The following is a 24,799-nucleotide window of genomic DNA, read 5'->3' on the forward strand; positions in this document are numbered from 1 at the left end:
TTTGCTCTGTTCACTGCACTTTGAATACTTTCTCAGCATTGTCCCCCCAAAATGGTTTCCTCTGTTTGGTCTTATTCAAGTCCCACACCTTCAGTCTTCCTTCAACACTCAACCCACAATTCTACCTCCAAATTTCAATGACCTTTATTGCAAGTACCAGTTCATCTTTTTACCTCTATATTTTCTCTCCACACCATCATTTCCCTTTAGAACAAAAATTCTGAAATACTAGTTTTCCACCCCTCAAAAAACTAACAACACAGTAGTACTGACTGATCCTGATTATCATTATGATTAGGAAAATGATTAACACTGAGGCAAACTACTGACATTCCTAAAATCCTTAATACATAGATTTCCATCTGACAAGCAAATTTTTCCCTTCAATGTCAAAAGATTCATACAACCCCGTTAAGGTCAATGAATCAAGGAATACCTTTCCAGATAAGCACTGTGATATTTCACACATAATGAACTTACAGCAACCTATTATACAACCTTGAATTTACAAACCTCTTTCCTGTTAAGAACTCACAGTATGTTCATAATTTGAAGCATAAACCAAGGTAGAATGGACAAGAAGTCTGATTAAAGAAGAGGAAAAGTTAACTATTCCCTTAAATGTTGGTATTTTTTTCACCAAACTTTGACTGTAAGCTCCTTGAAGGTAGAGAACATATCTTTCAACTACTCTGCATTATCCTAACAAAATAATTAAAGTACACCAGCTATTTGTTGCTAAGGGTTGGAAGGCCTAAGTCCAGGCTAACAGTGCTTGAAGGAGGATAGCAGGTCACAGCAGTAGATAACTGGGAATGGGAAAGCCCTATTCTCCCCTTCTGCCAAAAGAGGCTGTGGAATAATAGTTCTCTTACCTAATCATTCCCTCCACTGTCTTCTGACAGCAATAATTCCTAGAATTCCAAGAGCTGCTGTCTTTAAAGAAATCTTATAGTACCAAAATATCACAAGGAACTAGGGTCAGAGAATTTATAATAGAGTTTAGAAGCACTCCAGTATGCTCCTTTGAGAGAGAGCTTTGAGAATACAGAGAGTAAAAGGAAAAGACTTGGAATCAGGTGCTGACTCTATTCTACATATACTAGCTATGATATATTGAGCAAATCATACAACTATAATTTCTTGAGAAGAGCATCTATGTTGCTTGGTTTTGCAAGGGTAAAATGAGCATGCATGTGAAAGTACACTTGGATAGTGCCAAGTACATATTAGTTGTTCAATAAATGTTAAGCAGTTCTTCAATTTTATCTTATTAATACATACCCACTACTTGGTCTTTTATGAAGTATATTTTTTAAAGTTGAGATCTGTTACTTGACCTGCCCCTGAATAAGCACAACTTTTTAGAGCTGCTAATACTTTTCCCTTTTTATCTTTGACACTGAAGATTTAACATTGATTAATTAAAATGGTAGAAAATTATAGACTATATGGATAAATAGGTTTTGTTAAAAGAACATCACATTTTCTTGCTTTTCTACCCACAAAGATGAAACCATTTACCTTCATCATCATCATCTCGTTCTTTCTCTTCCAATGCTTGTCTTTCAAATTGTCTTGATACCTCATCAACTGAGGCTGCTGATTCTTTATCAGGTTCCTGTTGCCCTGCTGATCAAATACAATGATATAAATCAAATCTAATAAAGATACTTTTCCACTAGAATATGTTCTAAGGATCCTGGAGAACACATACAAGTTCTTTCCTGATAAATGTTCAAAAAACAAAAACAGAAACATTATTATGAACATAACAGAATTTATGTGATAGAGAAAAAAACTTTCACATCTTAAGAAGTGTTGTCCATTCAACAAAATATCTATTACACAATCTGCCAGTATCTAAAGGATAAACCGAAGTGTGAGTTGGTCTCTACTTTTCAGTAGTTTAACTTTTTAAAGTATTTAACAATTAGACTACAATTCTACTTCATTAACCAAACAGGTACTTAAAATAGGCAATAAATGCTGAATGCCTTAGTAGGAAGAGGATCTGTGGGACATTGGGGGCTTCATGAAGAAAAAAGTCAAGTTGGGCTGAGTAAAATAAAAATAAACAGGAAAACATCTTTCTTTACTAAAAAGCAAAATCTTGAACAGTTAAAGACAAGATCAGACTCCCTTCTCTGGAAATGATTACACTCTATCTATAGGAGCAATGTGTGTGTAGAAAGATAGTATTACCAGGTAGCACATAATGAAGTGACTAGAGAAATCATATTGAGAGATACAAGTCAGTGGGCTGAACAACTTAGAAGATAAACTGAAGAGTATGGATTTAATCTGAAAGCCAGGAACAGCTACCAGACTGCGTCCTGGTATTAAATTTTGCTCTGGAAGTGTCCCAGCACTTACAACTCTCCATCTTCAATTCCCATCTAACCAAAATTTCAGAAAGGTATACATTAGCTCCAACCTCTCTCAACTCCACCTTCATCACTTCTGGCCTCTCCATTTTTCTCTCATTCTTTCTGTGCCTGATTTTAATTAATAACGGGTATAAATGATTTTTCCTGAATGAAGGACCATGTGCAACAAAAACACTGACTTCTCAAAATAAAACTAAGTTCCTAATTCGTAATATAATCCAAGTATAAACTTCCAGCTGTTTTCCTTGCCTTAACAGTGAATTTAGAGAAGTTCCATGCAAGCGGCATCAAAATTCAGGCCTCAAGGCCCCATAAGCTTGGCGGTGCTGTGGGATCAGGCAGGTGAAAATTTACACCACCACACATTCTGCAATTACTACTCAAGTGACATAAGCGCGTGGGCGCGCACACACACACAACACACCAAAAGGGCAGGGCAAAAACCCCCTCTGTACACCGAGATGCTGAGGGAGGGACGGACAGTCAAGGTACTAAGATTTGCCCACTCCACCCCCCTCTGGACGAAAACAGTCCCAGGTGGCTCCAGCAAAAACGCGGCAGTATGGGTCAATACCAGATTTTTTAGGAGGAGGCAAAACCGCGAAGATGGCAAGGCTGGGGCTCTGTGCAAGGAAGGCTTCAAGTACGCTACACGGTCAGTATCGGAGCTGAATCCTGGCACCAAGAGGGCTCGGGCCCAGCGAGCCCAGAAGTACCTCATCAGAAGCGGAGGCCCCCTTTCTCCCTCACCCCACCCCCACTAGCTCCCTAGACCCACACGCGAAGCAGCGCTTCCTCCCGGGACTGGGACTGTAGCCTCGCGTTGACACACGCTTAGTACTGAGAACCAGTCCAACCCAAGGTTCCGAGCCCCTAGTCCCTGTCACCCGCGCCGAGCCTGAGCCGAACCGTACCGGCACCCCCGCAGGGGACCGGACTAGGTCAACATAAAACTCTCTTCACCTGTGGCAGCCCCTTTACTCTTCTTCTTCTTCCTTCTTTTTTTCTTGGCCGCCTCCTCGGCCGTAGAGGTAGCCCCCTCTTCCCTGTCGTCTGGATCCAGATCGCCATTCAGGTGGCTCCCGGAGGACGCTGCCTCCTCCACGCCCGCCATGTTGCCCGGGAGAGCTCGAAGGAGTGAGATAGAGCGGCAAGAGTCCCGCTCCTTCTTCACCCACCTCCACCAGGGACACCGGAAGCTGCTCTCGATGGTCGGGACGCAGGGAATGCCGGGACGGCGGAGGACTTTACTGCGCGGGCTGCGCGCCGACGGGGATGTGGGTCGCCTCAGGCGGAGCGCTGCGGTGGCGGAGCCTGAGGAGAGGCCGGAGCGGGTCTGGCTGAGGTTGTCGCCGGTCTAGGCACATGGCTCGTCCGCTCCTTGGGCATCCTCCGCGTCAGTCAGCCCGGGTAGGCGCAAATTGAATGCTTGCGCCTACCCGGGGACAGCCGCAGCCCACAGAGGGGCGTCTCTGTAGGAACCAAAAAGTTTTATTTTCGCGCTTTTATAAATCGTACCGGAAGTGAGGAGAAGGGATAAAAAACATGTTCCCTTGTACACACTTTTTTAAATGACTCAAAAGGACTACGTTGTTATGCAGTTCCCGGCGAGGCAGCCCGGGCACTTGAGAGGAACCTGCGAGGGGACTGAAGAAGCAGTCGGAGAGGAAGAGATCAGGAGGCGTTTATTATTAGAGAAGCCAAGGAAACACAGCGACTCAAGAAGGAGGGAGTGACCAACTGCTAAGGGGTCAAGTAAGAGGACTGAAGAATGTCACATGTATATATGAGAAGCCATTGGTGACCTTCGCGAGAGCTATTTAGGTAGAGAGAGGGAAGCCAGACCAAAGAGGTGAGGAACGAGTGAGAGGTGAGGAAATAATCTGTCTGCTCATCCTTCGAGTTTCAGCTTAAACGGCACTCCTTCAGAGAAACCTTCCTCAATAATCCAAATCAGGCCCTGCTCTTACAATTTCTCATTGAGTTCTTTTTTTTTTTCATGGCAATATGTAATTAATTAATTCGTGTGATTGTTTTATGTCTATCTTCCCAGCTACCTTGAGTTCCATGAAGACGGGGGCCCGCGTATTTTGTACTCCATCTCCAGCCCCTACCTCTAACCTAGAGCATAGTAGGAGCTCAGTAAATACTCATTGTATGAATAGCACTTAAAAAGTGTCAAGTACTTTACTTTCATTATCTCTTTTAGTCCACTTTTAGCTGAGGAAATAGAGTTTTGGTGACTTGCACCAGGTCATACAGCAAATAAATAGCAGAGTGAGACTCCAAACCCAGGTCATCAGGAACCATAAATTTAATAATTCTGTATTTTGCCTTCCCAATTGAAATTTTAAATTAGTTAAATAAATATTTATTGATCGTAGACTAGAAATAATTTTTCTTGATGGAAGATGCAGAAACGAGTAAGACACAAATCTGTACCTTAAAAAAAGTTTAGCATTCAACGAGACAGACACATAAATAAGTAAGAATAAAATAAGGTGCTAATACTTCCTTAAGTCACTTACTAATTTTTTTCTATTCCAAGCTAGTCTATGACAAAGCTGAAGGATTTTTAAAGGGGTCTAAAAAATCATCAGATTGAGGAAGGCTGTGGCTTGTCAACCTCCGGAGGAATCAAAGCTCACCCTTGTTGAGGTGCAAAGCTACTGCCTGAAGTCTTAACATCCTTAAAAGTAAGATCGCTACATCAAAAATGCCTTCAAGCTTTTTGTAAATCTTCCCAATTCATCTTTGAAATCTGGGAACAGTTGGGTCATGGCTACTACCTCAGACCCAGTCCAGGAGACACAGTATCCTGGGGGACAGAACCTGGGGGATAGGGTTGATAGATGAATTTTGACAAATGGGTGCTTGAGGTATAACCTGATCTACAGAATTAAAGAAGCAAGAAAAACAAAACTCTAAGGTAGAGTTAAAACCGCTACATATCTTAGCACTATGCTAATGGGTAATTTTCCAGGACACTCCAGTTTGAGGTAACTAAGTAACTAACAATAACAGCCCATCACATTACTTATTTCCACCACTTTTCTTCATTTGATTTTCTCTACATGATGAAATTGAATGGGGTAAAGAATGAGAAATGTTGGAAACCTAAGTAAAAATCTTAGAGAACCTGTAATAAAAAAAAATGTAACTCAATACCAGCACAGGCTAGAATATTTTTCTAATTACAAGAAGTAATTTTATTTCACATGGTTAATTAGATGAACAGCCAAAAATGTTTTTTTCCCTTAGAGAGCTTTTTTTTCTATTATAAAAGCAATGCATTGTAATAAGTCATATTTATTATTTTGTCCCAAAAATATTTTAAAATTTTTTGTTTTTTTTTAATTGAAGAATAGTTAACATACAATTTTTTATTAGTTCCAGGTGTACAATACAGTGATTTGACACATATACATTACACTATGCTCACCACAATAAGTGTAATTACCATCTGTCACCATACAAACTTAATTGCAGTATTACTGTAGTATGTTTTTGCTGACAAAATCTTGATTCCAAAATAGCCAACATAATTATCCCCAGCCTTATTTTCTTTTAAGTTCTTGATAGTGGCATGGCTCTGGACAAGTCAATTTCTTTATTTGTATAAGATAACATTACTGTTGAGAACATAGCTTATTTGTAAAATGAGAATGATATACATCATAGGATACGGAAATTATATTTAAAGATGGAGAGAAAGCACTTATTATAGCACAATGCTTGATACAATGGTGATAAGTTTTACTTAACATTTTCTGTTAATAAGCCATGATCTTGAAAATTTTCCATTTGTGTGGATTATGTGGTGGCCTAGATATCCTAAGACACACTTGTGTATTAAGTGACTTTATTAGAAATGGATAAATTGGGAAAGGTTGATCACTTGACATTAAAAGAAATACTGATAATTTTATCTCATCTTTATGGTTTTAAAATGTTACATAACTACTTAAATGTGTGTGTGTGTGTTTGTATCCAAATACAGTCACATTTCAAGTGTTAGGTCTTCAACATGTGATTTTGGGGGATAACACAATATAGACTAACACAGATTGCCAAATGTCCTTTTGGAGAAGGGGGCAGAGAATTGCTGCCAGCTGAGAACCATGGCATAAAAGCAAGAAAGAATGTGGCATGTTTAGGGCAAGTTCTTGCTGAAAAGAAAGTAAATTGGGACCAGATTGTAAAGTGCCTTCTATGTTACCCTAGAAAGTGTGGCTTTAGTTAATTAATTTATTTTTATTGAAGTATCATTGATGTACAATCCTATATTGGTTTCAAGTATACAGCACAGTGGTTCAACAGTTACCAATATTATTAAATCCTCACCCCCAATAGTGCAGTTACTATCTGTCAACATAGGAAAATGTTACAGAATCATTGTCTGTATTCTCCATGCTGTGCTACCATCCCCACGAACAACTTATATTATGATTAGAATTTTTGTGCCCCTTTATCACCCTCACCCTGTCCACCCACCCACCCCAACCCCTCCCCCTAGTAACCACCAATCCCTTCCCAGTGTCTGTTTTTTTTTGTTTTGTTTTTATATTCCACAAATAAGTAAAGTCACTTGGTATTTGTCTTTCTCCACCTGGCTTATTTCACTTAGCATAATGCCCACTAGGTCTATATATACACTGTTGCAAATGGCAGGATTTCTTTCTTTTTTATAGCTGAATAATACTCCATTGTGTATATGTACCATATCTTCTGTCTCCATTATTCTACTGATGGACACTTTGCTTCCATATCTTGGCTGTTGTAAATAATGTGATAAACATAGGGGTACATACATCTTTTCAAATCATAGATTTTGTTTTCTTCAGGTAAATTCCTAGAAGTGGAATTACTGGGTCATATGGTATTTCTATTTTTAGTTTTTTGAGGAACCTCCATACTGCTTTCCACAGTGGATACACCAATTAACATTTCCACCAACATTGTAGGAGAGTTCCCTTTTCTCCACATCTTGCCAACACTTATTATTTCTTGTCTTTTGGATAGTGGCGGTTCTGACTGCTGTGAGGTGATATCTCACTGTGGTTTTGATTTGCATTTTCCTGATGATTAGCAGTGTGGAGCATCTTTTCATGTGCCTGTTGGCCATCTGTATTTCTTCTTTGGAAAAATGTTTATTTAGGTCCTTTGCCCATTTTTATTTATTTATTAATTTTTTAATTTTGATATCATTAATGTACAATTACTTGAACAACATTATGGTTACTAGACTCCCAGTATTATCAAGTCCCCCCCACATACCCCATTACAGTCACTGTCCATCAGTGTAGTAAGATGCTATAGAATCATTACTTGTCTTCTCTGTGTATACTGCCTTCCCCATGCCCCCACCCCCCTACATTATGTGTACTAATCGTAATGCCCCGTTTTCCCCCTTATCCCTCCCTTCCCACCCATCCTCCCCAGTCCCTTTCCCTTTGGTAACTGTTAGTCCATTCTTGGGTTCTGTGAGTCTGCTGCTGTTTTGTTCCTTCAGTTTTTTCTTTGTTCTTATACTCCACAGATAAGTGAAATCATTTGATACTTGTCTTTCTCTGCCTGGCTTATTTCACTGAACATAATACCCTCTAGCTCCAACCATGTTGTTGCAAATGGTAGGATTTGTTTTCTTCTTATGGCTGAATAATATTCCATTGTGTATATGTATCACATCTTCTTTATCCATTCATCTACTGATGGACACTTAGGTTGCTTCCATTTCTTGGCTATTGTAAATAGTGCCACGATAAACATAGGAGTGCATATGTCCTTTTCAAACTGAGCTGCTGCATTCTTAGGGTAAATTCCTAAGAGTGGAATTCCTGGGTCAAATGGTATTTCTATTTTGAGTTTTTGGAGGAACCTCCATACTGCTTTCCACGATTGTTGAACTAGCTCTGCCCGTTTTTTAATCAAGTTACTTGTTTTTTTGGTGTTGAGGTATATTAATTCTTTATATATTTTGGATGTTAACCTCTTATCGGATAAATCATTTACCAATATATTCTCCCATACTGTAGGTTTTTGTTTTGCTGATGTTGTCCTTTGCTGTACAGAAGCTTTTTAGTTTGATGTAGTCCCATATGTTCATTTTTTATTTTGTTTCCCTTGCCCAAGGAGATTCCTTCAGGAAGAAATTGTTCATGGTTATGTTCAAGAGATTTTTGCCTATGTTTTCTTCTTCTAAGAGTTTTATGGTTTCTTGTCTTACATTTAGGTCTTTCATCCATTTTAAGTTTACTTTTGTGTGTGGAGTTAGACAGTAATCCAATTTCATTCTCTTGCATGTAGCGGTCTAGTTTTCTCAACATGAATTGTTCAAGAGGCTTTCTTTTCCTCATTGTATATCCATGGCTCCTTTATTATATATTAATTGACTGTAAATATGTGGGTTTATATCTAAGCAATCTTTTCTGTTCCATTGATCAATGGTTCTGTTCTTGTGCTGATACAATACTGTTTGATCACTGCAGTTTGGTAGTATAGCTTGTAGTCAGGGAGTGTAATACCCCTAGCTTTGTTCTTCTTTTTCAGAATTGCTTTGGCTATTTGGGTTATTTTGTGGTTCCATTTATGAACTGTAGGATTATTTGCTCTAGTTCATTGAAAAATGCTATTGATATTTTGATAGGGATTTCACTGAATCTAAATTGCTTTAGGCAGGATGGTCATTTTGACAATATTAATACTTCCTATCCATGAGCTCAGGATAGATTTCCATGTATTTGTGTCTAATTTCTCTCATCTTTTTCTATCTGGGCAATCTGTCTATTGATGTAAGTGATGTGTTAAAGTCTCCTAATGAATGATTTTCAGTTTATTTTCCCTTTTAAATCTTTTAATATTTGTTTTACATATAACATATTACAAATGCTCCAATGTTGGGTGCATAGATATTTATAATGGTTATATCCTCTTGTTGGACTGACCTCTTTATCATTATGCAATTAACTTCATTGTCTCTTGCTACTTTCTTTGTTTTAAAATCTATTTTGTCTGATACTCCTGCTTTTTTCCCTCCCTATTATTTGCATGAAATATCTTTTTCCATCCCTTCACTTTCAGTCTATGTATGTCTTTGGATCTGAAGTGAGTCTCATGTAGGCAGCATATGGATGGTTCTTGTTTTTTTTATCCATTCTAGCACCCTATGTCTTTTGAGTAGTGCATTCAGTCCATTTACACTTAAGATGATGATTGTTAGGGATGTACTTATTGCCATTTTGTTATTTTCTTGTTGGTTTTATAGTTCTTCTCTGTGCCTTTCTTCCGCTCTTATACTCCTATTATTTGATGGTTTTCTTTAGTGTTGTGATTGGATTTCTCTTTTTTTATTTTTTGTGTATCTATTATAGGCTTTAGGTTTGTGGTTACCATAAGATTCAACAATAGCTTTCTGACTATACAACAGTCTATATTAAGTTGATGATCACTCTATTTCAAACACAGTCTAAAAGTACTTCTTTTTTATTATTCTTCCTCCTCCATTCTTTTAGTTATTAGATGTTATAATCTGTATTTTTGTGTATTCCTTGACTGAGTTTGTGTATAGTTGGCTTTACTACTTTTGTTTTGTTTTGATTTTGTTCTTGATTGATAAGTAATGGGTCTACTACATATACTGTGGGTTTTTTTTCACTGGTGAAAGCTACTTAGCTTTAGGAACATTTACATTTACAGAAGTCCCTTTAACATATCCTGTAATGCTGGTTTAGTGGTTATAAATTCCTTCAGCCTTTATTTATCTGGGAAATGTTTAATCTCTCCTTCCAATTTGAATGATAATCTTGCTGGGTAAAGGATTCTTGGTTGAAGGTCCTTCTGTTTCAATACATTAAATATTTCATGCCACTCCCTTCTGGCCTGTAAACCTTCTGCTGATAGATTGATGGGGTTTCCCTTATAAGTAATCTTTTCTCCCTCTCTGGCTGCTTTCAATACCCTCTTCCTTATCCTTAATCTTTGTGATTTTAATTATTACATGTCTTGGTGGTGTCTTCCTGGGGTTCCTTTTGATAGGGGCTCTCTGTGCTTCCATGACCTGAGTATCTTTTTCCTCCCCCAGATTGGGGAGGTTTTCAGCAATTATTTTCTCAGGTACTTTCTATCCCTTTGTCTCTCTCTTCTCCTTCTGGTACCCCTATTATGCAAATATTGTTTTGTTTGTTGCCACACAGCTGTCTCTGCAGTCTCTTGTTTCTAGAGATTCTGTTTTCTCTCTGTTCCTCAGCTTCATTGTTTTCCTGTTTTCTAATTTCCATCTCATTGATTGTCTCCTCTACTTGCAGTAATCTATTACTCATTCCCTCCATTGTATTATTTCATTTCAGTTACTGTATGCACCTCTGAGTGGCTCTTTTTTGAACTTCTCCCTGAGATCTTCAATACTTTTCTGCATTTCAGTGAGCATATTTATGACTGTTACTTTAAGATCATTATCAAGAAAATTGGTGATCTCTGTTTCATTTAGCCTTCCTTCTGCTGTCTTATCAGGTAGTTTTATTTGGAACATATTCCTCTGCCACCTCATTTTGTAAGGATTTCTGTGTTTCTTCCTTTGTAATAGAAAGATCTGCTATGCTTCCTGGTCTAGAGCAATGGCTTTATGAAGAAGGCATCCCATGGTGCCCAGAAGCTCAGGACTCTTTATTGTTCAGTGCCTGCTTCTCCTTTGTGCTGGAGTCTCAGTTGTACTGGTGGGGCAATGGGCGGGCTGCCATTCTGTCTCTCTGCTGGCAGTGGTGTATCTCAGTCCACTGCAAATGGCAGATGGCAGTTCTCCTCAGCCCACCCTTTGTGAGTCAAGCAGCAGTGTTGCTCTTGGGATTATTGTGGGCAGGGCCATCCTTTGCCTGCCCTGAAGTGATGGTGGTGCTGCTGGGTTAATGGTGGGCAGGAAGGTCATGTGACCTTAGGGCACGGCACATGGTGGCAGGGCACACAGCAAGGAGAAAGGAGTGTTTGAGGCTGCCTCTCTGGAGCACTTCCCCAGTTGGGCTGAGGTAGAGACAAGAAAGCTGGAAAAGCCTCCCTCAGCTTACCGTGCAGCAAAGTCTCCCTCTGTCTGATGGGCAGCAAAATTGACACTGCTGGACCGATTGGGCAGGGCACAGAGGTGTGCAGAGAATCCCCTCAGGGCTGAGCACAGTGAGGGGTTTGGAGCATCTGGGGCTCCCATGAGTGCCTTACTTTTTGGGCTGAGGCAAGGCTGAGAAACTGTTGTTCACCTGACATTTCTCCTCAGGAGAGAGGTCCGTCCAGCCCTCAGCCCTCTGGTATCCTTTCCACTGCTGGTAAATATTTCAAATTGCTGCCTCTGTTTCAGGTTACAGTGGACAAGAGGAGCGTGCCTGCCCTCCATAGGTGGCAGGAATCTCATCCTCACAGAGTGCTCTGACTCTCCCTGGTGTCCAACCCCGCTAATCACCAAAGCCTAGTGCAATGTGCTCTCATGTTCCCATAGCAAGTCTCTAGGGCCAGGTGTGCAGAGTTCATGAGTGCTTATCTCCTACCTGCTTTCTTCCTCTTCCTCCCACTTGTGGGCTGAGGGTGGGGAAGGGCTGGAGTCCCAATTAATTGTAGCTCTGCCACTTTACCCTTCTCTGTGTCATCATCTCTTCTTCATCAGATGTAGGTGGTCTGCTCTGCAGTCTTCAAGTTGTTTTCAGGCTTAGTTATATTTACTATGGTTGCTTCCTTGGTGTATGTGTGGGAGGAGGTTTCTGCTTTGCCCTCCTACTCCGCCAATTTTTCCCCCCATGAGAAGGGCTTTTATGTAAGGCCTTGAGGTGGTTTGCGACATGGGATGTTTAAAGTTTAATATTTTAAAAAATGACTAAAATAGAAGACCACAACAGACATGTCAATAGCATGTCAGCACAATGAATACTATATAACCATTAAAAATAAGTAAAATGACATGCATGTAGATTACATGGATAAATTTAAGTGTTTATATTATACACACAGAGTTTTTCAAGCTAGGGAAACATGGTCATTTTTGTTTTGTGCATGATCACTCTGGTGGCAGTCTAGATTCTAGAGCAATGGCTCCCATCCAGTAAACTGTTTCATTTAAGAAGCTAAATATATTTAAAGAACTATTCTCTATTTAAGCTGGTACTTTCTATTTCTTGAAGGTGAACAGTCTTTTAAAAAACTATTATGGAATAACAGAGTAGGTGATGTTGGCTTCTTGTGCACTGACAAAATTTTTTTTTAAGTCTACTTTATTGTTACTGTTTACAATACAGTTTTTTAAACTTTTCTGAACATTTAAGTCCCTACATCTGATGATTTCTATTCTAAAGAAAGAATTGGAAATGGCAGAGCCTAGTAGTAGGAGAGACTTGCTAAGACATTATTGTTGATAATAGTATTGATAAAAATTTATGCGAAGGCTGTTGGGGGATATAGAAGAGAAATTGGATTGCAGAAACATTTGTAAGGGAGAATTTAGGGAACACTGTGGTCTATTAAATGTGGAGAAGTAGGAGTGGAGGATGACAACTAAGCTTCTAGCCTGGACTCCTGGGTGGATAGTGGTACCACTCCCTGATATAGGGAATAAAGGAGGAGGAGAAGGTTTTGGAAAAGGTGGGGGGAAGATAAGTTTTGTGCGTTTTAAGTTTGCGATGCCTGTGTGGCATCCAGGCAAAGATATCTAATAGCCAGTTAGAAATATGGATCCAAAGATATCGACATGAGAGTTATTAGGGTTTGAGTGTGGCAGAAGGTTGTGAATGAAGTATTTCAGGGAGAAGAGAAAAAGAAAAAGACCAAAAACAGAACATAACCCAGAAGGACACTAATGTTTTTGGGTTTTGTTTATTTATAACATACATGGGTAAGAAATTATGTAAGAAAGCTACAAGGAGGACAAGAAGGAGAAAATGCCTCATGGAATAATCACACGGAAATGAGAAGAGAAAAGTTGTATAAAACAAGTTTGGTCAGCTGTATCAGCTGCTGAAGAAAGATTAAGTAGTATGAAGTTTCAAACTAGACCATTGAATTTAGCCACTAGGAGGCCGTGGGTAACCTTAGGGAGAGCAGTTTTGTTAAGAGGACACTGAAAACAAGAGCATTGTCAGAGATTGGGGCACACTCTCCTGCACACCAGCTCAAGGAGGAAAGGCTCTTTTACCTCAAACCCACTTCGTCCGTGACTCTTCTAACACTCTCCTCTTTTATTCTCCTGGAGAGTGCCTTTCTTGAAATGAAATGTGGCTCTCTTGCCACATTCTCTCCTATACTTTTTTTTGCCATCTTAGTTCTGTTCAACAGTAATCTAAGTTACCTTCTGTCTTACAATATTTTATTATCTCCTTTTGTAACTGGAGAATAAATACTTAATAATATTATTTTCCTTTCCCATAATCTCTATCTAGCAACTGTGTATTTAGGCTGGACTTTGGGAAAGATGTATATGGCTGCAAGCAATATTCCCATGGCCAGGGTGTCAGGAGTATCATTACCCAGATGGAAGTTTGAAGTGTTTATTGGCCAGCACTGCTGAGGAATCAATATCAAAGGTTCACAAAAGAAAGATAAGCACTATATTAAGTACTAGAAGACAAATTACAGTACCATTCATAGGCTCTGTCTTCCCATCTCTCCTGATAATGGTTTCCACTACTTATTAAAGAATGAGGTAATTTTGGTGTTGAAGGCAGAGGTGGATTGAACAAGGAATATATTGTCAGTGATAGAATGTGGAAAAGGGTTAGAGTTTCTCAAACTTTTGGTCTCCTTAGGACCCTTTTACACTTGAAAAATTACAGAGGACCCCACAGATATTTTTGTTTATATGGTGCCAAATGTTTGTGTGTTCCCAAAATTCATATGTTGAAACCTAATTCACAAAGTGACGATATTTGGAAGGGGGGCTTTTGGGAGGTGATTAGGTCATGAGGGCTGAACCCTAATGAATTGGATTAGGATTCTTATAAAAGAGTCTCCAAAGAGATTCTTTGCCCCTTCTACCATGAGAGGATGCAGTGAGAAGGCAGCTGTCCATGAACCAGGAAGCTGCATCTCAGCAGAGCCTGAAGCAGACAGCTTGATATTGTCTTCAAGTCATTGAGGCTTTTGATCTTGTTGTTTTTTTTTTACATTCTTGCTTCATTTTGGATGGTTTCCATTGCTTTGTTTCAAGTTCACTCTTTTATTCTGTAATGTCTACTCTTGTCAAGAACATCCAGTTAACTTTTCATTTTCAGATTCTATGCTTTCTGTTCTAGAATTTCCAATTAGGTCTTTTTTTGTAGTTTCTATTTCTCTGTTAAGATTTTCTGTTTATTCCCTTGTGTTTTCCTTCAGGTATTTAAACATATTTACAATAAGTGACTTAAAGTTCTTATCCATAAAGTTCTATTTTCACCATCTCTCTCATTTCTGAGTTCACAATTTTTTCCCCTGGTTAAAAATCACATTGTCCAATTCCTTCTTACATCTAGTAATTTTTTATCTTATGCTGAACACCCCAGATACCACTTTGCCTTTATTCTCTTTCTTAATAGAGTATTGAATATTGGTAAAATAGTTAATTTATTTGCATCTCAGTATGATACTTTCAAGGTTTGTTCTTAAGCTTCTTTTAAGACAGAGCTACAGTAGTTGTTAAATAAAGCACCACTATCCAGTGTGGAATCTGCAAGCCACGTATAGCTGCTAAGCATGCAACTAGTCCAAACTGAAGTATGCCATAAGTGTGCCATAAAATAAATACTGAATTTCAGTGATTTAACATGAAAAAGATTGTAAAAATCTCAGTAATAATCTTCTTTGTTGGTTATATGTTAAAATGATAATATTTTGGATATATTGGGCTAAAGAAAATATTTTATTAACATTATCTGTTCATGTCTACTTTTTTTCCAAGAGGTTACTAGAACATTTTAAATTACATTTGTAACATACTGTGTTTCTCTTGAACAGTGCTGCTGTAGTGCTAGATTAACCTTCTTCCTAAAACTCTGCCTTTCTCAGGTGTCTACTAAACTCCTTCAGCAGTTAGTGAGAGTTCTCCACTGTGGCTAATTGGAACATCCACATCTCCCATCCCAGGGCAATCTTTGATCAGCACATAGCTCCCCAGTAGTTGTTCTCCCTCCCTAATAGTTGTTATTTGCCTAGTCTCATGGAATATTTCACTGTGCAGTTCCTTCTCCCTGATATCTGATCTGATCTCCTCAGCTCAGTGACATCACCATGCTGGGCTTAGCCTTTCTCCATGCTGTCTGAAAAGTGCCTCCAGGCAGAAAGCTGTGGTGATCATGAAGCTTGTTCATTTGTTTCCGTTCTATTAGGGATCACCGTTCTATGTTTTCTACTGACCAATGTCTAAAAACAGTTATTTTATTTAGTTTGCCCAGTTTGATAGTTGTGTATAGTGGGAGGTCTTGGGTCTAAGTATCATGACTAAAATTGAAGTCCTTATCACAATCATTCACTTCCATATTGCAGGTTTTCCTTAAATGTTTGATGGGCATTGCTTGCTGTTAATATTTTGAAATGATGCAGTGGGAAAACTGTGACCTCTGTGTTTGTGAGCAGAGCTTTGTCAACTGGGAAGTTTTGCTTTTAATGTGAATGGATGAAAAACCAACAATAGACTTTGGATGCCTGTTAATGGACACTGTGGGAAGCCTACCCAGAATTCATTTTAGTTTTTCCCTTGTTAACATAACCTTGGTTCAGGTGTCTACCCTTCTCTGCCTAACCATGTGCCTAACCAGGTGAACCTATCCTTAATTCAGGGGTACATCCTGATTGGGCTAAGCTAATACACAATTCCAGTCCTTCTTCCCAGTGATTTGTTTAGGCATAGACCTGTGTTGCAATTTTGGTCAATGAGACATGAGGAAAAACCACTGAACTTTTGCAAAATGTTTCCTAAATCTAAAAAATAAAGTATAGTCCCTTTTCTTCTTTTAGGTGTTTTCAAGTCTGAGGGTGATGATCCCTGGAGATGAATCTGAAGAATACAGAACAGAAAGATGGAATGACACTGGGCCTTTAATGATGTTATTCAGCCACTGAATTGGAAAACCCTAGACTAGTCACTCTACCTCTAAATATGTAAGATATCACATCTCTATGTTGTTAAAACAGAGATTTCAGTTACTTACAAAGTCATTCTAACTGATATAAATTCCAGAATGTGGAGGACTTGTTGCTCAGTTGACTCTCTTAATAAAGGAATTCAAAGCTTACATTTCCAGTGACTGAGGATGACTGAGATAAGACATGAATGGAATCAACTGGTCTCAAAGTTCAGAATGGAACTCTGGTATAAAGTCATTTTGGGGTTGGAACCAATAGGTCTTTAATATTCTTTGGGTCTGAAAACTGGCAGTAGATGGTAGGACAGAGATAGGCACTTTTTTTTTTTAGAAGGTAGGTACTTTTTTTTTTTTTTTTTGTATCATTAATCTACAATTGCATGAGGAACATTATGTTTACTAAACTCCCTCCAACACCAAGTCCCCCTGCCCAACATACCCCATTACAGTCATTGTCCATCAGCGTAGTAAGATGCTATAGAATCACTACTTGTTGAAGGTAGGTACTTTTTAAGGCACTCAAAGGACTTCATCTATGGAAGTTGACATTTCTGAGTTGGTATGGGTGGAAGCTGGCACTGGCTGAGACTCTTGGGTACTCCTTTTTAAAAAAAAATGAAAATTCACATGTCATAAAATCCACCATTTTAAGAGTACAGATCTCTGGTTTTTAGTATATTCCAAGTGTATAATCACCACCATTATAATTAAAGAACTTTTTCACTCATCAATTGATAGACATTTGTGTTGTTTCTACTTTTGGGGTATTATGAATAATGCTACTATAAACACTCCTATACAAGTATTGGTATGGATATATGTTTTTTCATTTCTCTTGAGTATATATCTTGGAGTGCAATTGCTGAGTCATATGTTAATTCTAGGTTTAATTTTCTGATGAACTACCAAACTGTTTTCAAAAGCAACTGCACTGTTTTACATTCCTACCAGCAGTGTATGAAGTTTCTAATTCCTCCATATTGTTGCCAACATTTATCATTGTCTGTTTTTTTCTTTATTGTAGCCATCTCAGTAGATGTAAAATGAGATCTCATTGTGGTTTTGGTTGGCATTTACTAATGACCAATGATGGTGAGCATCTTTTCATGTATTATTGGCTATTTACTTATATTGCTTATATTTTTTAGAAAAATGTCTATCCAAATACTTTGCTCATTTTTAAATTGAGTTCTCATTTTATTGTTGAGTTTAAGAATTCCTTGTGTATTCTAGATACTGGAACCTTATTACATGTATGACTTGCAGATATTTTTTCCCATTCTTTGATTCATGTAGTTAATTTTTGGTGAACGGTGTGATATATATTTTGCACATGAATATCCAGTTGTACTATTACCATGTGTAAAAAACACTGTTATTTCTTCCATTAAATTATCTTGGCACTCTTGTCAAAAGTAATTGACTATAAACTGAGGGTTTATTTCTAGACTCAGTTCTAATCCATTGATCTATATATATATCCTAATGCCACTACCACATTTGATTACTATAACTTTGTTAAATTTTTAAGTTAGTAAGTGGGAATCCTTTTTGTTCTTTTATCAAGATTTTATTGGCTATTCTGGGTCCTTGAATTTCTATATGAATGTTATAAATTTTAGCTTCTCAATTTCTGCAAAAAGGATCATCGGAATTTTGACAGAAATTGCATTAAATCTATATGTCAGTTTAGAGAATGTTGCCATCTTAACAATAATTTGTCTTCCAATGCATAAATACACAATATCTTTCCATTTACTTCAACAGTGTTTGTAGTTTTCAGTGTACAAGTTTTGAACTTATTTAGCTTAGTTTATTCTAAATATTTTATTCTTTTTGATACAGTTAGTGGAATTTTCTTAATTTCACTTTCAGGTTATTTATTTCAAAGGCATAGAAATACAACTTTTTAAAATATATCTTTAATCTTGTGACCTTGATAAATTTATTATCCCTAATAAATTATTCATGGATTTGTTAGGATTTTCTATATACAAGATCATGTCATGTGCAAATAGTTTTATTTTTTCCTTTCCAAATGAGATTCTCCTTCTTCCTTTCTTTTTTGCTTAATTGTCATGACAAGAACTTCAAGTACAATATTGAATATAAGTGGTGAGAGTGGACACCTTGTCCTTTGTCTTATTCCTGATTTAGGGGAAAAGCCTTTAGTCTTTATCCATTAAATATGATTTTTGTTGTGGATCTTCTGCAGATGTCCTTTATGCAGTGAGAAAGTTCCCTTCTAGTCCTAGCTTGTTTAATGTTTTTATCATAAAAGGATGTTGGATTTAGCCAATTTTTAAAAATTAAAGTATTGATATACAATCTTATGTTGATATCAAATATACAACACAGTGGTTCAACAGTTATCCATATTATTAAATCTCACCCCCTTTAGTGCAGTTACTATCTATCAACGTAGTAAGATGTTACAGAATCATTGACTATATTCTCCTTGCTATACTACCATCCCCATGACCAACTTATATTGTGATTGCAAATTATCGTGCCCCTGTATTCCCTTCACCGTCCCCATACACCTGCCCCAATCCCTCCTCCTTCATTACCACTAGCCCCTCCTCAGTGTCTATGAGCCTACTGTATTTTTGTTCCTTCTGTTTTGCTTTGTTTATATAGTACACAAATAAGTGAAATCATGTGGTGTTTGGCTTTCTCCACCTACCTTATTTCACTGAGCATAATACCTAATAGATCCATCCATGTTGTTGTAAAGGGAGGATTTCTTTTCTTTTTATGGATGAATAATAGTCCATTGTGCATATGTACCACATCTTCTTTATCCATTCATCTATTGATGGACACTTGGGTTGCTTCCATATCTTGGCTATAGCAAATAGTGCAGTAGTAAACATAGGGGTGCATATCTTTTTGAATCAAGGATTTTGTTTTCTTCAGGTAAATTCCTAGGAGTGGAATTCCTGGGTCAAATGGTATTTCTATTTTTAGTTTCTTGAGGAACCTCCATGTTGCTTTCCACAGCAGTTGTACCAATTTTCATTCCCACCAACAGTGTAGGAGGGTTGCCATTTCTCTGCATCCTTGCCAACGTTTGTTAATTCTTAGCTTTTGGACAGTGGCCATCCTAACTGGCATGAGGTGATATCTCATTCTTGTTTTAATTTGCATTTCCCTGATGATTAGCAGTGTGGAGCATCTTTTCATGTGCCTGTTGGCCATCTATATTTCTTCTTTAGAAAAATGTCTGTTCAGACCCTCTGCCCATTTTTTAGTCAGGTTATTTGTGGGGTTTTTTTGGTGTTGAGGTGTTTGAGTTCTTTATATATTTTGGATGTTAACCCTTTATAAGATGAATCATTTATGAATATATTCTCCCATACTGTGGGATGCCTTTTTGTTCTACTGATGGTGTCCTTTGTTGTACAGAAGCTTTTCAGTTTGATGTCGTCCCACTTGATTTTGTTTCCCTTGTCCAAGGAGATGTGTCCAGGAAGAAATTGCTCATGCTTATATTTGAGAGATTTTTGCCTATGTTTTCTTCGAAGAATTTTATGGTTTCCTGACTTACATTCAGGTCTTTGGTCCATTTTTACTCTTGTGTGTGCAATTAGGTAGTAATCCAGTTTCATTGTCTTGCATATAGCTGTCCAGCTTTCCCAACACTAGTTGTTGAAGAGGCTGTCTTTTTCCCATTGTATATTCATGGCTTCTTTATTGTATATTTGACCATATATGCATGGGTTTATATCTTGGCTCTCTATTCTCTTCCACTGATCTATGGGTCTGTTCTTGTGCCAGTACCAAATTGTTTTGTAGCTTTGTAGTATAGCTTGAAGTCAGGGAGCATAACCTCCTCCCACCCCCACCCACTTTTTTGTTCTTTCTCAGGATTGCTTTGGCTTTTCAGGTTTTTTTGTGGTTCCTTATGAATTTTAGAACTATTTGTTCTAGTTCATTGAAGAATAGTGTTCATATTTTGATAGAAATTGCATTGTATCTGTAAATTGCTTTGGGCAGAATGGTCATTTTGACAATATTAATTCTTCCTATCCATAAGCACGGGATAGATTTTCATTTATTGGTGTCTTCTTTAATTTCTCTCATGAGTGTCTTGTAGTTTTCTGGGTATAGGTCTTTCACCTCCTCAGTTAGGTGTATTCCTAGGTATTTTATTTTTTTTGATGTAATTGTAAATGGAGTTGTTTTCCTGATGTCTCTTTCTGCTAGTTCAGTTTTAGTATATAAGAATTTGACAGATTTCTGTGTATTAATTTTGTATCCTGCAACTTTGCTGAATTCAGTTATTATTTCTAATAGTTTTTTGGTGGAGTCTTTAGGGTTTTCTATGTATAATATCATGTTGTCTGCAAAGAGTGACAGTTTAATTTCTGCCTTACCAGTTTGGATGCCCTTTACTTATTTATGTTGTCTGATTGCCGTAGCTAGGATCTCCAGTACTATGTTGAATAAAAGTGGGGAGAGTGGGCATCCTTGTCTTGTTCCTGATCTTAGAGGAAAAGCTTTCAGCTTTTCGCTATTAAGTATGATGTTAGCCAATTATATTTTGTGTGTCTACAAAGGTGATCATATAGTTTCTTGTCCTTTATTCTGTTGATACAATTGTTACATGATAGATTTTTGGATGTTAAAACAACCTTGCTCTGAGAAATCCCATTTGGACATAGTGTGTACTCATTTGACTCCTTTTTATACTCTGCTGGACTTGTTAGTATTTTATTGAGTATATTTGAGTCTGTATTCATATGGGAATTATCTGTAGGTTTCTTTTGGGGATGCTTTTGGTTTTTGTATCAGGATAACGCTGACCTGATACACTAAGTTGGGAAGATTTTCCTTTTCTATTTTTTGAAGTGTCTAGGGTATTCTTTTTTTTTTATTTTGGTATCATTAATCTACAATTACATGAAGAATATTATGTTTACTAGGTTCCCCCCTTCACCAAGTTCCCCCCACTGTCTAGGGTATTCTTAATGCTTGATTTTTTTTTTCATTATAGTTGGCATGGAATCTTTTATTAGTGTCAAGTATACAACATAGTGGTTCACCAGTTACCCACATTATTAAATCCTTGCCTCAGCCAGTGCAGTTACTATCTGTCACATAGAAAGATGTTGCAGAATCATTGACTATATTCTCCGTGCTATGCTATTATCTCTGTGACCAACTTATATTATGATTGAGAATAATTTGCACCCTTTAGCCCCTTCTCTGCCCACTCACCCATCTCAACCCCTCCCCCATAGTAACCACCAGCCATTTCTCAGTGTTTCTAAGTCTACTGCTATTTTGTTCATTTTGTTTTTATATTCCACAAATAAGTGAAATTATATGGTATTTGTCTTTCTCCACCTAGCTTATTTCACATTCTTAATGCTTGATTTTTCACAGCTCTAGCTTTCTTTTTGTTGTGACTCTAGGCTAGACTGTTTAAAGTTCTTTGATATTCTCAGTGTCATCCTTTTACTTCCCTTCTAGTTGTACTACCTCCCTGCTCTCTGTTTCAAGCTGATAATGATATCATTTGAAACACTATACACTTGTTTAAGCTGTTTCTTCTCTCCTCTGAAAGAAACATGTAGTCTGTTTTACCACTGTTTGTGTTTCTATTATACAAATTAGCTGTTGATTATTAAAGGAATGATGTGAGTATACTGTGGAAGTTGTCATTATCAATTTTTCATACTTGATCTTTCTAGTGAAAAGCGGCCAAGTAGAAGTAATAGAATTACAACCTTTAATTAGGGCAGGAAAAAACCATCAGCTCAGCTGCTACACAGGCAATAACTCTTTCAATTATTAATAAATAAATAAATAATACCAATAGTACCTGGGGATCCCTCTCCAGAAAGCACATCCCCAGACTTACCACTCTCAGATTCCCGCAGTTTTCACTTCCCTCTGTGCCCACCTTGAAGTCAACTCCACTGGCAGGGAGCTACACTTCATCCACATTACTTCAGTACCAGTAAGTTTGCATTTCTGCTCTGTTGTTTTTTTGTTTTATTTATTTGTTTGTTTATTAATTTTCCCCTTACATTATCTTACGATTTTTTTTTGGTATCATTAATCTACAGTTACATGAGCAACATTATGGTTACTAGACTCCCTCCATCATCAAGCCCCCACCACATACCCCATTACAGTCACTGTCCATCAGTGTAGGAAGATGCTATAGAATCACTACTTGTCTTCTCTGTGTTGTACAGCCCTCCCTGTGCTGTCCCACTACATTATGTATGCTAATCGTAATAACCCTTTTTCCCCTTTGTCTCTCCCTTCCCACCCATCCTCCCCAGTCCCTTTCCCTTTGGTAACTATTAGTCCATTCTTGGGTTCTGTGAGGCTGCTGCTGTTTTGTTCCTTCAGTTTTTTCTTTGTTCTTATACTCCACAGATAAGTGAAATCATTTGATACTTGTCTTTCTCCACCTGGCTTATTTCACTGAACATAATACACTCTAGCTCCATCCATGTTGTTGCAAATGGTAGGATTTGTTTTCTTCTTATGGCTGAATAATATTCCATTGTGTATATGTACCACATCTTCTTTATCCACCCGTCTACTGATGGACACTTAGGTTGCTTCCATTTCTTGGCTATTGTAAATAGTGCTGCAATAAACATAGGGGTGCATATGTCTTTTTCAAACTGGGCTGCTGCATTCTTAGGTTAAATTCCTAGGAGTGGAATTCCTGGGTCAAATGGTATTTCTATTTTTAGTTTTTTGAGGAACCTCTGTACTGCTTTCCACAATGGTTGAACTAGTTTACATTCCCACCAGCAGTGTAGGAGGGTTCCCCTTTCTCCATATCCTCGCCAACATTTATTGTTGTTTGTCTTTTGGATGGCAGCCATCCTTACTGGTGTGAGGTGATATCTCATTGTGGTTTTAATTTGCATTTCTCTGATGATTAGCAATGTGGAGCATCTTTTCATGTGCCTGTTGGCCATCTGAATTTCTTCTTTGGAAAAGTGTAGTGCTCTGTTGTTTTTAAAAATATCCCCTGAAGCAGCTTCTGGCCACAAGTGCCTGTCTGGGCTGTTTAAGTTTCTCTCAAGGTGCCATTTACTATTGTTCTTTTGTACTCTGGTTCCAGAATAGCCTAGATTTAAATGACGTGCCCTAACCCAAATTTCCCTGTAAGCCCTATTATTTTTAGTGCGCAATTTTGCTGAATATGAGGTTTTTCATGAATGTACATGTCATGTTACAGCATAAATGCCTGTATTTACATTTTTCAGGGACTTTTGAGATACTGGATTCACTCAAAGTGGAATCTTTACAGTGATAGGACAATAAGATAGTAATATTGAGATAAACAAAAGCTTTTAGTGTCCCCAAATCTCATTTTAAAGGTATTCTCCTCCTTCTCTTTAAGGAAGGGCTAGTCCAGTCTAAGCCTTGGAAGATTTTCTTTATTAATAGTTATAGCTAATGATTCTCAGTCCACCATGTATACTGTAGCTTTGATTTAGCAGCCCTGGACTTTCCCTCTAATCACAGTCATGTGCTTTTCACAACTGGCTTAGTAATAATGGCATCCCCTTGGTCAGTGCTTCCCAAACTTGAACATTCATTAGAAGCACTTGGAAGGCTTTTTCAACCACAGATTCCTGGATGCCACCTCTGGAGATTTTGATACATTATGATACATAAGGTCTGAATGAGGGTTTGCATTTCCAACATGATGCTGATGTTCCTGGTCCAGGAACCACGTTCTGAGTGGCACTGCTCTATGGCCCTGCCATCAGCAGTATCACTCATCTTTGTAGGCACCAGTTCCTTCCCCATGATCTTTTTTCTTTTTTGGAAGTTGCATTGTCACAGTCATTCTCACCTGGGGTGGTTTTGATCCCCAAGAGACTTGGCAATGTCAGGAGATCCTTTTTTTGTCATAACTGGGTAAGAGGGTATACTCCTGGCATCAAGCAGGTATAGAGCAGAGGTGCTGTGAGTATCCTGCAACACACAAGCCAGCTCCTTACCACAAAGAATTACCTGGTGCAAACTGTCGATAAGCTGAAGTTGACAAACTCAGCATCAACACAGTACCTCTTTGTTTGCCAGTAGCATGCAATCCTGATTGCATCTATGTCAACTCAATAACTTATGAAGGGAAAATGGGGATAAAGAAATCATGTTTCCCACTCCCATCCCAAGTTTTTAATACTTCATTGAAAATAAGACATCTAAACTTTAAAGCCATCAAGTACTTTGAAATATCATCCACAGACATGATAACTTGTCTTCAGATTTCTAATTTCTCCTTCTTAGGTCTCATAACAGAATGGAAGACTTGACTGAAGCTAAACCTTTTGACATTGG

General features: G+C 38.0%; 1 protein-coding gene and 1 long non-coding RNA gene across 3 annotated transcripts in view; one reads left to right on the forward strand and one right to left on the reverse strand.

Moving 5' to 3' along the window:
* Positions 1-3,598, reverse strand: part of METAP2 (methionyl aminopeptidase 2) — a 33,581-nt gene extending 29,983 nt beyond the window's left edge. The window contains exons 1-2 of one of the 2 annotated variants that reach the window (XM_036891583.2): positions 3,354-3,598; positions 1,525-1,629 (exon numbers count right to left, since the gene is read on the reverse strand). In XM_036891583.2, coding sequence (XP_036747478.1) covers positions 1,525-1,629; positions 3,354-3,504 — 256 coding nt within the window. In that variant the 5' untranslated portion in view covers positions 3,505-3,598. Of the gene's footprint in view, positions 1-1,524; positions 1,633-3,353 lie in introns of both variants that reach the window. The other variant, XM_036891582.2, reaches the window with a different exon arrangement.
* LOC118915593 (uncharacterized) lies at positions 3,590-17,213 on the forward strand. Its single transcript, XR_005026136.2, has 3 exons — positions 3,590-4,242; positions 4,939-5,086; positions 16,344-17,213. It is a non-coding gene; the product is annotated as an uncharacterized LOC118915593 (long non-coding RNA).
* Positions 17,214-24,799: the final 7,586 nt, after the last annotated feature.

Source organism: Manis pentadactyla, chromosome 10, assembly GCF_030020395.1.
Source record: "Manis pentadactyla isolate mManPen7 chromosome 10, mManPen7.hap1, whole genome shotgun sequence".
NCBI lineage: Eukaryota > Metazoa > Chordata > Mammalia > Pholidota > Manidae > Manis > Manis pentadactyla.